The 13348-nt window shown below is 41.4% G+C and overlaps 1 protein-coding gene across 4 annotated transcripts in view; it reads right to left on the bottom strand.

Annotated features, from left to right (window-relative positions):
- The window catches only part of SBF2 (SET binding factor 2), a 1701375-nt gene that overhangs the window by 978540 nt on the left and 709487 nt on the right, over positions 1–13348 (bottom strand). For all 4 annotated transcript variants that reach the window (XM_069223624.1, XM_069223621.1, XM_069223622.1 and 1 more), the window contains exons 8-9: positions 7503–7611; positions 3077–3190 (exon numbers count right to left, since the gene is read on the bottom strand). In XM_069223624.1, the coding sequence (XP_069079725.1) occupies positions 3077–3190; positions 7503–7611 (223 nt within the window). The remainder of the gene's footprint in view (positions 1–3076; positions 3191–7502; positions 7612–13348) is intronic.

Genomic DNA, 13348 nt, shown 5'->3' with positions numbered 1-13348 from the left:
ATTTGCAATGCATCAGGTCTCACATTTGCTCGAGTTAGAGCTATTAGCATTGCAAACTCCTAGCCGGACCTTTCGTGCCACACAAATTGAAAGAAAAATACAGAGCGCGAATGAGCTCTGTAAAACCCAGCGCAATCACACTGCATGGAAAATAAAAAAGATGAAGTAGTCCAGAAACCAGGCTGAAAACATGGAGCCTCGTATGTTTTCAGTAGTTGGCCGGTGCGCTCGAGGAGGGCTAAACACCGGAAAAGGAATGACGTATGAATGCCTTTCACTAATGAAATCAAGCAGATTTTAAAAGGCTAGTCCACGAACCAATGAAAGTGACAGGCATGATATGGGCGTGGTTAAAAGCCCAAACATAGATTACAATAGGGATGGACCGCTTGTGTGTGTGACCCTAAAAAGGGTAATGAAACACGTCAACACCGGGACACAGGAAGTAGAGGGATTCTCTCTCTTTGCTACACATAAAGGACTCCAACACACAACTGAATTTTTTGCAAACCACAGAAGCATCTCATTCCAGACGGACGAACAGGCTGAAGGATGAAACAGCAAAAATACCTCTGAAGAACGGGAATTTGCAGTGTGAAATGATGTTCATTTAAAAAAGTGCTCTAATAAACACATGTCACCAGCTGCAATTTCCAAAGCTGAAACCACCACACACCACTATTTTCAACGCTTGGATCTGAGAGTACTATTCCCTGGGATTGGCAGTGGCGGTTTTTCACAATGGTGGAGGATAGTTGCCCCCGCAGCTGTGAGCCGCACAGGAAAACAATAAAATGGAATTAAAATATTTTATTTTAACCCATGTGCGTACTTCAATTAAATATATTATTTTTAACCAATGCGCGCACTGCAGTAGTCAGCCTACCCTAGTCCAGAGACATGCAAGGCAGCATGGAGGACTTAAGCAGTGGCTGGCCAGACACTTCGGTGTCTTGCACTGGCTAAAGTGGCATGCACACTTTGAAGCTTACCGCCCAGCTGTTTTAAACATATGGGTGGAGAGCAAGCACAGGTCTCCAGGACCGGAAAGAGCATCCAGTCAGCCCACTCCATCCAATCAAGGCGCTTCTCTCATGATGATTAATAGCATGAGATCAGCATCTGGATTGGTTAGAGGATCTCGACTTCCACAGCAGACTGCAGATTCAGAAAGTTGAACACCAAGGACGATGTGCAGTCGTTGGTAAGTGCCATTTATTTTATTTATTTAAAATATTAGTGCAATTTTCTTTCTTAACTTTTGGAGGGAGGGCTTGTTTTATTTTGGGCTTTTGGAGGAAGGGGTATTTTATTTTGGAGGGAGGGGGTATTTTATTTTAAGAGAAGTGGTGGGGCACTTCACTCACCCCACCACTTTCAAAGGGTACCAGTTGCCCCTGGGGATTGGTTCACGATTGCAAGGTGCTGGAAACTGCAGTAATAATTTTAGTACATGATGTGCAAGACAAGAAACATATCTTGGGAGAGAATACTGCTAATAATAATTCAGACTAAGATACACACATGCAAGACTGCAACATTGACTAATCAAACCAGTTCTCCCTACCCACCTGTTTGTTAATCAATGATTGGAATTTAATTTCTAACAGCTAAATTAGACTACAGATATCTATTGCATTTCCCTTCCGTGTGTGAGACAAGCAAATAGGACTGAAAGCCATTTTAAGGAATCCCAAATTCGAGATTTGCTGTTTAAAATTAATTACAATGATTGTGCCCCCTTTTGTCAGTCAAATGTATTGCTAGTTAAGGTACAATGTACTAGCCATAAGCCCATATGACCACTATCCAAAACGAAGAACTGTATTATTGTATTCTTAATACTAAACTTTCATATTAAAAATAGCACATTTAGGGCCTGATTACGACTTCGGTGGACGGGGTTAATCCGTCCCAAATGTGACAGATATCCCGCCCGCCGAATTACGAGTCCATTATTTCCTATGGAACTCGTACTACGGTGGGCGGGATATCCGTCACATTTGGGACGGATTAACCCCTTCCGCCGATGTCCTAATCAGGCCGTTATTCTTTTTTCACATCAGAGCACATTAATGCATTTCTGTTACATGTTACCTATTTGCTGCATGCAGAAACTCACTGGAGTTTCATTTATTGGTCATCTATGCTACGATTTGATAAGCCATAATCTCAAAAACAGAGTTAAAACTGTGTACAAGTGTATATATTGTTCTCACTAGCTGCACTGGGTGACATTTTATTTGGTTATTGAAATTGTTAAATAATAGAAACCACTTGTCCTTCTAACTGTACTTTAGGATTGAGCCTAGCTAAGAACCACACATTTGAGCTGCTCTTACACTTATGGTAATTAGTTAATAGCCATCGTTTAATTATAAAATCAACTCCAGACCCAACAGCTCAAGTAAACAATTGTTTGAGTATAGTAAAAATGAATGCATTTCCCCACAATTATCAGACCTATTTCAACTGTGCTGACCTTGGTAGTTTCTGAGTGTGGCGAGGATTGATGCAACGCTAAAGGAAAGGTCTGGGATGTAAAGCACACAAGACTCAATTAAGTTTTTGCATGCAAAATAATTAGGCCAACAACGCATGGATATACGAGGATTTATAACAAGTACACACAAATAGAAATTACTTTAAGATACTTGCTACTTATCTTTGATGGTTGCTCTTGGATCACAGGTTGTAGCATGACTTCTGCAAGAGATTGTGTATGTACGATGTTGCTTATTTCCACAAATACACCCACTCAACTATATCACCTCTAAACGGTTTGCTTTCTGGAGAAGCCTTACTGTTGAGGCCAGCTATGAAAACCTGATGGGCATAAGTAGTTTTTTCTTTTATTCCTAAGTCTGATACATTTAGTATCCAGTGTACCTTTTTCAACATTTGGTAGAAGACACTTTGAAAATGTTCGCTATCTATACAGAATAGGAGATCACTCCTTTTTTATGTAACTGAACATTTCATACAGGTTTATAATTTCAACAAACACAAATGTTACCTAATCACACTTTCTATACTTAACACCAGAAAGAGAACAACACTGTGATTATTGACATACAATTGAAAGAGCTGTTTGCGTCTGATGAAGAAGAGGTTCCGGGAGCTTAGACAGGTGTATACATTCCGGTATTTTAACAGTGCCTCCATCCAAGTCTGCAATAATAACATCTAACTGAAAAAGACAAATCAAAGAAATATTTAAACAAATGAAAATCACGAAACAAAAACGACAAGCAGTACAAACTTTTGTCGAAATCTACATTGGTTATTTTCACTATGGTGGATAAACAGCTAGAAATATAACCTGCATGGCCATTTATGCATTGCTTGTGTGGAGCTAAAGGCAAGCAAATTAAAATCATTCCCACTGTGCTCTGAAATACAACACATTTAAGCATAGTTTTTAAAGTACAGCCATCAAGGGCCTATGAGGTCCGTGCAAAGTGACCAAAAATGACACCAGTATTAACTACAAGAACAACTCACCCGAATATTTTTTATAGCAAACAAATGTATATCAATTAAAGACTCACAGTTCTACAATATAAAATAGAGCACAGACAACCGTACAGAAAATCAGTCATACATGGCATGCGTAATCCTACAAAACACTGAAAGGAGGACAGTCATATAATTTGTGAGAAAATGACTATTTTCACTCCCATTTTATGATGACTAGTACGGTTAGTCTTTGAACTTTGCAATCTAGCGCACTGCTGTCGGTGCCCAGAGTATGAGCTCTGACCACTAGATAGATCGTAAAAAAATAGCTAATCCCCTTTTGGAATAATCAACTTTGCAGTACATAGTGCAGAAAAACACATCAACAGCATGGAAAGTTAAATGTCACCTGTGTATTCCAGCACATGCTGTGCCATGCCCTAGAATGAAAAAGAAAACATGGGCTACCTCTGTAGTCTGACTGCTACAGCTTCTGAAACTGTAGGCAACCAGTACAAATAACCATTTTTGACAGAAAAGAGCCCTACTTAAAAAAAAAAAAATTTATAAATCAATCCTACGTAGGCCTTGTAGCCCTCAAAGTATGGTGCCTAGTGATACATGCTAGAAGTTAGTGTTGGCCCACAGCTTGAGTGACTAGCCCCCCCAAAACTATTTGCACTGTAAAAAATAAACCAGTCCAATGTAGGCCATGTAACCCTCAAAGTATGGTGCCTAGTGATACATGCTCGAATTTAGTGTTGGCACATACCTTGAGTGAATAGCCCTCAAAAGCTATTTTTTTTTACTATAAGGGCCTATAGCTGCCCTGTGAAAAAAATTAAGTTGAGAATAAAATAGTGTTGGAAATGGCCCTTTTTGCAGGGTCACCCCGAGTCTTTTTGCCTCCTTCCTCCTAATTCTTTCTGACCTGTTTTTGTTGGCTTTAAGACTATGGGCACTTTTCCACTGCTAACCAGTGCTAAAGTGTATATGCTCTCTGTGTAAAGTGTACTGTTGATTGGTTTATCCATGATTGGCATATTTGATTTACTAGTAAGTCCCTAGTAAAGTGCACTAGAGGTGCCCAGGGCCTGTAAGTCAAATGCTACTAGTGGGCCTGCAGCACTGTTTGTGCTACCCACATTAGTAGCCCTGTAAACATGGCTCAGACCTGCCACTGCAGTGTCTGTGTGTGCAGTTTTAAACTGCCAATTCGAATTGGCAAATGTACCCACTTGCCAGGCCTAAACCTTCCCTTTTACTACATGTAAGGCACCCCTAAGGTAGGCCCTACATAGCCCCTGGGCAGGGTGCAGTGTATGTTTAAGGTAGGACATATACTAGTATGTTTTATATGTCCTAACAGTGAAATACTGCCAAATTCGGTTTTCATTGTGTAAGGCCTATCCCTCTCATAGGCTAACATGGGGGCTGCCTTTCAGTATCCTTAAAGCGCAGATTCTCTTTGAGAGCAGATAGAAATGTGGAGTTTAGGGACTGTGAGATCACAATTTAAAAATACATCTTTTAGGGAAATTGGTTTTTAGATTGTTAGTTTGAAAATGCTACTTTTAGAAAGTAGGCATTTTCTTGCTTAATCCAGTCTGTGGCTGCCTTTTTGTGGATTCCCCGTCTGGGTCAGTTTGACAGTTGGGCTGTTCACACCTCTCCTCTAGAAAGTGACACAAAGGGGGCTGGGGTGTAGCCTGCATATCTTGATTAGCCATCTGTGCTGGAGGGGATGAGTGGTCACTCACACCAGAAAGGACTGTGCCTGCTCTCACACAATGTCATCTCCGACCCCCTGGTGAGTGTCTGGAGCCTGGCCTGGACAAGGGAGGATCTTGCAAACACTTGAGACTTTGCTTTGAATTTTGCCAACTTCAAAGGCAGAACTGGGTATAAGAAGAAGTCCAAAACCCCCAGACTTTTAGAATCTTTCTGTAATCAAGAGGAACCTCAGACCAGGAGAAGAGCTGAAGGAGGAGTGCTGTCTCTTTGCTGTGTTGCTTTGCTGGTCTGGCCTGCAGTTGCTGCTTCTGCCTGGAAACAGTGCAAACGGTGAACTTTGCTGTGCATCCTGTTTGAGAAAATTCTCCAAGGGCTTGGAGTGGAGCTTGCCTCCTGTTGGAAGTCTCAGGGACACCAAAGACTTCAGTTTCCTCGACCTGCAGCACTGGGAACTGTGTGTTTTGTGCTGTTCAAAAGGAGAAACCACTGCGACGCCGCTGGCCTGCACCGTTACCTGCTGACGCCACACGTAGTCGCACTACACCGCTTCGCACCGCGACCCTGGTCTCACCGACGCAGTCATCGGATGACTTCACCAAGCCGCTGCTCGCACCGCGACCTGTGGGCCCGCACTCCGGAATCGCCTGCTCACACCACAGCCTAGGCATACCCGCCGTCGCCACTCCTGCTGACACCGGCCCCGCTGCCAGCACCGTGGCCTGTGGACACCGTTCGTGAGGTCCACGAAGCACCGTACCGTCCCGCACCGCAGCCCCGACGCCATCCACGCCGACGCACCTGACGTTATCAGCCTGGAGTTCGATCTGCAACGCATGTGACTTCGAGGGCCCGACGACTCCGGAACAGACACTGCTACGCCGCTCTCCGGAGCTCATCGCGAGGATCACAACGCCCTGCAAATTCAAGGTACTGTTTGCGGGTCTTCCCAATACCGTAGCTCGTCCACAACGCCGCAGCCGGCCTGAATTGTTGCTTTTGCTGATCACGACGCTGTGATAGCCCCAAGAGGAACTATCACTTCAAGGAACTGCATTTTTGAGTAAATCTTGCAGAATTCATATTTTTATTACTGTAAGTTGGATTTTTATCATATTTGGTCTTGTTTTATATAGATAAATATTGGCTATTTTTTTAAAACCGGTGTGGTGTCCTTTTGTAGTGTTTTCACTTATTACTGTGTGTTATGTGCAAATGCTTTACACATTGCTTGTGAGATAAGCCTGACTGCTTGTGTCAAGCTACCAAGGAGGTGAGAGCAGGGGTTATCTGAGCGGGTATCGCCCTTATCCTGACTAGAGTGAGGTTCCCTACTTGGACAGGGTGCAAACCGACTGCCAACTAGAGACCCCATTTCTAACAAATACTATTTGTTGAGTGCTTCAGTTAATATATTTTGTCATAGACTATGGCAAGGAGAAGTTCTCTGTGGTGGTAGTCAAACACTTTAATACATCAAGTCGATGTGCAAACATAATTAGAAAGATGCATATCCATGAAGAAAATGTCTTGCACAGAACCTTGGATTTTCGCTGAAAACAATTATCCATCCAACATTTTCATCGTTTTGACAGCATTCCATCTGGCAATCCTGATTTAGGAATTAATATACTAATCTTTGGATAAGCAGTGCAAATAAGTTACGATTTATTTAAAAAATAACAGCAACTCACTTTAGGGACATTTCCTGGTAGTTCTCATATACTGACCACGATTATGGAGCTATTCTTTACCAGATAGTGACCATATTGGAACTACATTATCTAAAGAGGTGATTGGCTGCTAAAAAAATGTACATCAACCCAAATACAATAAGAAAATCTCACCATGAGATTCTAATTAGAGCCTTAGCTCAGACTGTAAGATTTATTATTAGGTACAAATGACACTGTAATAAACACAGGCGAAGAGATGCGCTGCTGGAAGGAACATGTTCAGATTTACCATCAACCCTAACATATTCTTAAAAACATACTCCAACTCCTCCCACTCCCCCCTCTTGATAAACACAATGTCAAAACATTCATCGAAGTACGCTGTTCCACACTTTCCTAGTTCGGTACGCTGAATAAAAAGACATACACATGTATGCATACATTAATTGTTATAATTCTTGCAAGTTTCCATACAGAATGCCTCATATTAAAAAAGGTTGTGTGGACAGTGACAGTTATAGCACCAGTATACATGGTAAGCCTGCTATGTGCGACAATAATGTTTTTAAAAATAAATAAACAAAAAGGTTATGCCATCACTGCAAATAAAGCTACTGTAATTTGGAATCTTCTTACCAATTCATGAATCTCAGTGGAAAACATGGAATGCACACCAATGATGAAAGCAGTCGGGGAACTCAAAACTTCCAGCAATTGTGCAGGGAGAATTGGAATGTAAGGGTAGCTAGGAAAAGAATAAAAAGAATGAATGTTGCTTATGCTGCTTTCAATTACAATTGTGCCTTTCTTTTACGTGCCTAAAGAAACAGTACTTATTTGTCTTTACTGTCTTCCCAAAATAACCTCATATGATAACTCCCTTAGGTGAGAGAACTACAGAAGCAGTGGAAAAATATTAAAATGTAAAGATAAACCTAAACATGAATATTCCTCATGCATATGAGAATCATTTTAAAAAATTGACTCATAGTTTAAGCCAAAGTTGTGGAACACACCTCAACTTCAAAATGTATCCGAAAAAAGATACAACTAGATTTTAAATGACCTAGAGGCCAAAACATGCAGATTGGTGTGGTAAGCAAGAAGACATTAATTAGTCTAATTATTCTCACAATATAACAAAAAGTGCCAAGTAGTGCTTCCCATAATCTGGAAAGGTGGTAAGTACCCAGACATATACGGACAAGACCCTCTCAGGACCTTTCTTCATGCCACATATTCTGCAAGGACTTTTCATTTTCCTCTGAACAGTTTTCTCTTGAAGCTTCTTTGACCACTTGTGCACATACATGTCCTGTTCAAAGTAATGACACATTTTTTTGTTTGTAGCTCAACAGAGATTTCTTTTATAACAGCTTCCAGATTTTACTGCCAACATGCAATCCCTGACTTTCTTTCTCTCAGCGAATCAGTTGTGAGTGTGTTTGTGCAGTCAAGATTGGACTTCTGCAATGAAATCTATCTGGGTTTGCCCCAAAGATCACTAAACTACACAAGATTCAAAACTCTACAGCGAGACTCATTTTCAGTCTTCCGAAGATTGATGGTCTCCCCCCGTATTTCAAACAGTTACATTGACTCCATGTCTACCGTCGGTATCAATTTAAAGCATCATCGACGCTTACAAGGTATACATAAAAAAACAGTCCCTCTTTCATAAGCACAAAATGTGCTAGGAATGCACCCTTTCAAGCTCACGATCTCAATCTGAAGCCTTCTTCACTAGGTAAAGAAACTAAAAACAAGAAAATTGTCGAATAGACTTTAAAGGGGCACCATGTGATTTATGGAATAGTATTTCTTTGTCCATACCATCTGAAACAATCTTGCTCAAATTTAGGAACAGGCTAAAACGTGACTATTGTCGCCATAATGTGTTGCCATCTGGTAGACTGATTTATGTCTCCTCACTCTTTCGTCACTTAAATTTGTCCTCTGTGTTTGCGCCAAGTGAATACAAGAGCGTGAACCCACAAGTATATTTATGTCCTAAATACAAGAGAATAAATAAAAAGCAGGAACATGTTTTTGACTAAGTCACTTTTATTGACAGCTTTACATCACATCATTACAGATTGCACATGCATTCACCTCAATAGGACAATAATATGACATTATATCGGACTTTGAAATAAAAATCCAAAGAGTCCCACTCTACCTCCCTCAGTAACTCGAATGGAAGAACATACTTCCAGAAACTGACAGTGTGTAAATGACAGATAAAAGATAGGTTTGGTAATTCTACTTTCAGGTTTAAATAGTTTTAAATATACCATGACCATCAGGACTAACATCTATATTTTTAGAGAGGCAGAATCCTCATCACAGGAACCATAATGTACACATTTTGCACTGCCCAAACATTTTTTCTGACTTTGTCCATCAAATGTTTTGTAATGTCTACTTACTGTACACGTGTAACTCTCATGTAGAGTTCACGTTGTGGGTTGCAAAACAGATTACTGGCTGAATTGCTGAGGAACACCCAACGTTTCCCTGATGGAATGTTATTGGCAACTGTATTTTGGGACTGGAGTGTGAGCAAAACAAATACTTTGTGCTTCATATATGATGTTATTTTGGGGCCCTTCTGCTTTTAAAATGCCTTTTCTTTCTCCTACATCTTGTAAAAACCATGATTAACGCCGACAACAGCTTTCCCACTTGGATATCTGGAGACTATGGGCCTGATACGATCTTTTCGGATGGGACAGTGCGTCACAAATGTGACAGATAGCCTGTCCTCCTTGTTACAAGTTCCATATGGTATAATGGAATCTGTAATACGGCGGACAGGATATCCGTCACGTTTGTGATGAAGTATCCCATCTGCAAAGATCATAATCAGGCATTATGTCACTTTTCATAGGTGCTTAATTCGGTTTCAAAATGTCACTCCCAGACAGCACAGAGATTTAATGCTGGCTGCCCTACAAAGGACAGCCATTATTGCCACCCTAGCTTCCGTTTGGGACCAAGAGCCTGCCAAAACCCGTTGATGTAAATTCAATTTTGGCCAGGTTATTGTTTGTGACCGCTAACTACCTTTCAGCAAATTTTGACATTTCACATGGTCCGATACTAAGAGTAAGTGAGTGAGTGAGTGAGAGAGGGAAAGAGAGAGCGAGAGTGTCTGTGTGTGTGCTTGTACATGTATATGTATCAAGTGAAGCTTGAAGATGGTAGGAAACACCAGTCTCAATGATGTTTTCCTACAAGAAGTAGGGCAGACAGAAGCAGACAGTTAGATGTGAACATGGGATCCAGCAAAGGCTTTTTATCAGACGTTTAAGCTATGCATTTTTTGGTCAAGGAAGACATTGAGAAAAACCTTTGAATATTGACTTTCAAAAGTGGAGCAATAGTGAGTTTGCACAATCTTACAACTATAGCAATAGTGAGTTTGGATGATCCGAGAACTTATTGCAACCTATTGAAAAACCTAGGAATTTCCATCATGCAGGGTTGTGTTTCATAACTGTAGTGAGTACATATGGAGTAGACACTTCTTGCACTGACAAAAGAAGTGCAGTGAACTAATTTGAAGGGAATTCGTGCAGTGTCCAGGAGTCTTGTGAAGAATATGTTCAACTTGTTTCATTAGGCAGTACTGATTTTAAATACATTTTGTACCTGTTGGAAGCCTGATTAATTATGAATGCGAAATTGCTTGCTTTTGGCCTAGTTGATGTCAACTCTATAACAAATTTGGAGTAAAGGCAGAGGGTTTTAGTGTGACCAATGCGGTGAGTCGGTGCGGATCAGCTGTGGATGCGAGAGGATTTAATGTCATAAGACTACACATGACATAGACAGCTGTGAACCTATAAGAAACTTGCCAGTGGGTGGCGTGGCCATGCAAGATGTCAGGTTAGATGTGTTTCACCTAAGCTCTGCAATACCTAACAATATCCTTTAACATCCAATGCATAGAGGCTATTCTTCCCGAGCCTCAAGTGCAGAGTCCAAGTTTGCAACCACATAGCTCAGATACAAAAATCTCATTGCCTGCGTACAATGAGATAACATGACTGTACCTGCTAACCTAGAGTCCTCAGTTCCTAGCTTCATGATTGAATTGTATTGCCAAAGGTGCCATTGAGAACAGGAGCAGGGACAGGAGAGCACCTTTTGTATGCTGAGTTCAGTCTTAGAGAGATTATCTTACCAATCACACCCTGGCCATGGGAGTGTCATCCAGCAACTTTATCCAGCCCAGGACCTCTAGGCCAAAACTGATCACTTGTAGTGCGGCAAACAAATGCTCCCAATTCAATACATTGAAAGCCTTCTCCATATCTATGGGGACCACCACTGGATTACCAGTACTTTTTCCAATATGTCTTCTCAAGTGTTGATGTTCGCCCTTTTTCAGGAAGGCCTGCAAAGTCACCTACGAATGTAATTATGCAGCCTAAAGGATAGGCTACAGTGGCCAAAATTCATCTTGTTTGATACAAAAGGGAAATAGAGCAAGAAGACATGCATTCAAGTGCATGAATAATTTGACAAATAACAGAAAAACCTTTCACAATCCCTTTTGTAATCTAAGATAAGGACGAATGAGTGTAGGGCAGTGTAGCCCATAGGCTGCCCTTACAAAGGAATCAAAAGGAGACTGTCTTTAAGAACAGCTGGACATCCAGTATTCCATCCTGCCTGGAGAGAGGCAGTTACCTCAGTTCTTTTTGTAGGTGGTACTAGCTGAGTTAAAGAGACATCTGATATATTATTTTGTCTAGTCCACCGTGGAGGAGGGAGGATTGCTTATGACTATCATGTAAATACCCCTACGAGAGAACTGAAGTTACAGGTAAGAACCTATTGCTTCTCTCATAGGGGATTTCCATGTATAGTAGTCATACGTGATGAATAGAGTAGCAAGCCCTTTTCACTGAAAGCGGTGGAGTAGACAGAACAATAATGATAGTTAATCAAAGAGATTTCTGAGAGAAGCCTGCCCCACTTGAGCATCTGTCCTCGCATCAGAATCAAGACAGTAGTGATTAGTGAAATTGTGAACAGACCTCCATTCGCAGTTTTGGAAATATCTGCTAAAGAGATATTTCTCATTAAGGCAGTCGTGGATGCCTTTCCTCTGGTAGTGTGTGTTTTTGGTCTGCCAGCAAGAGTATTATTAGCTAGCTGGTAACAGAATAGAATTCACAAGACTATCCACCTGGAGAGTGAATGGTTGGAGGTGGCAAGACCTGTGCGAAACAGACCGTAGTTAATGAACATTTGCTGTGATCTGCGAATAGATTTAGTTTTGCCTAAGTAAAATTGGAAAACCCTCTTTACATCCAGAGGGTGAAGTGTTCACTCCGCCTGGGTAGATGGATTTCGAAAGAAAGTTGGTAAATAAATAGTCTGATTTATATGAAAATCAGGGATAACCCTGGGCAGGAATTTAGGATGTATCCTCATAATTACTTTGGAAGAGTGGAATACTGTGTATGGTTCGTGAGCGCAGAGGGCCTGAATCTCGCTAACCCTATGTGCTGATGGAAATGCCACAAGGAAAGCAGTTTTCCAGATGAGATGTTGGAGAGATGCCTTGTGAATGGGCTCAAAGGGTTGTTGCATGAGATGAGAAAGGACTATGTTAAACTCCCATGGTAGAGAAGGGTGCCTAATAGGAAGAAATACATTCTTGAACCCCTCTAGGAAATCTTTGATGATTGGGATTTCAAAGAAAGAGGTTTGTGAAGCACTTTTCCTTGACGCAGTAAGAGCTGCCAGATGACCTTTAATGGAAGAGAATTGCAGGCCAGATTTACCAAGGTGAAATAAATATGAAAGAATTACGTCCTCCCTGTAGGATGTGGAGTCTATCTTCTTGGAGGAACACCAGATGCTGAACCTCTTCCATTTGAAGGCATTTGCAAATCGGGTTGATGACCGCTTTGCCTCTTTCAGGACCTCCATACAGTCTTGTGGTAGGTTAAGTTGACCATACTGTACTAGCTCAGGAGCCATGCTGCCAAATTCAAGGAGAGAGGTTGGGGTGTTTGATCTGGCCTCCGAATTTCATCAGGAGGTCTGGTTTGCATGGCAGCCTGAGATGTGGACGGAGCGACCAATGAAGAAGGTATGGAAACCACTACTGTCTCAGCCACTCTGGTGTCATGAGGATCATCCTGGCTGTCATTGTTGAGAGTTTGAGTAGGACTGCTGGGATTAGGGGAATTGGTGGAAAAGTGTAAACAAATGTGTTGGACCAGTCGATCCATAGGGCATTGCCCAACAAGTCTGGGTGATAAAACCTGGTGGCGAAGTTGCAGTATTTTTTGTTTTTCGCTGTGGCAAAGAGGTCAATAGAAGGTGTGCCTCATGAGCAGAAGATATTTTGAACAGCGTCTTTGTTCATTACCCACTTGTGGTTCCTGTGGAGAACCCTGCTGAGTGCATCTGCTTGGATAGTCTTAACGCCTGGAAAGTGGATTGCTATTGTTTTCAAA

Source organism: Pleurodeles waltl, chromosome 3_1, assembly GCF_031143425.1.
Source record: "Pleurodeles waltl isolate 20211129_DDA chromosome 3_1, aPleWal1.hap1.20221129, whole genome shotgun sequence".
NCBI classification, from domain to species: Eukaryota; Metazoa; Chordata; class Amphibia; order Caudata; family Salamandridae; genus Pleurodeles; species Pleurodeles waltl.
The sequence above is the reverse complement of the archived record's forward strand: the minus strand, read 5'-3'. Positions and strand labels throughout refer to the sequence as shown.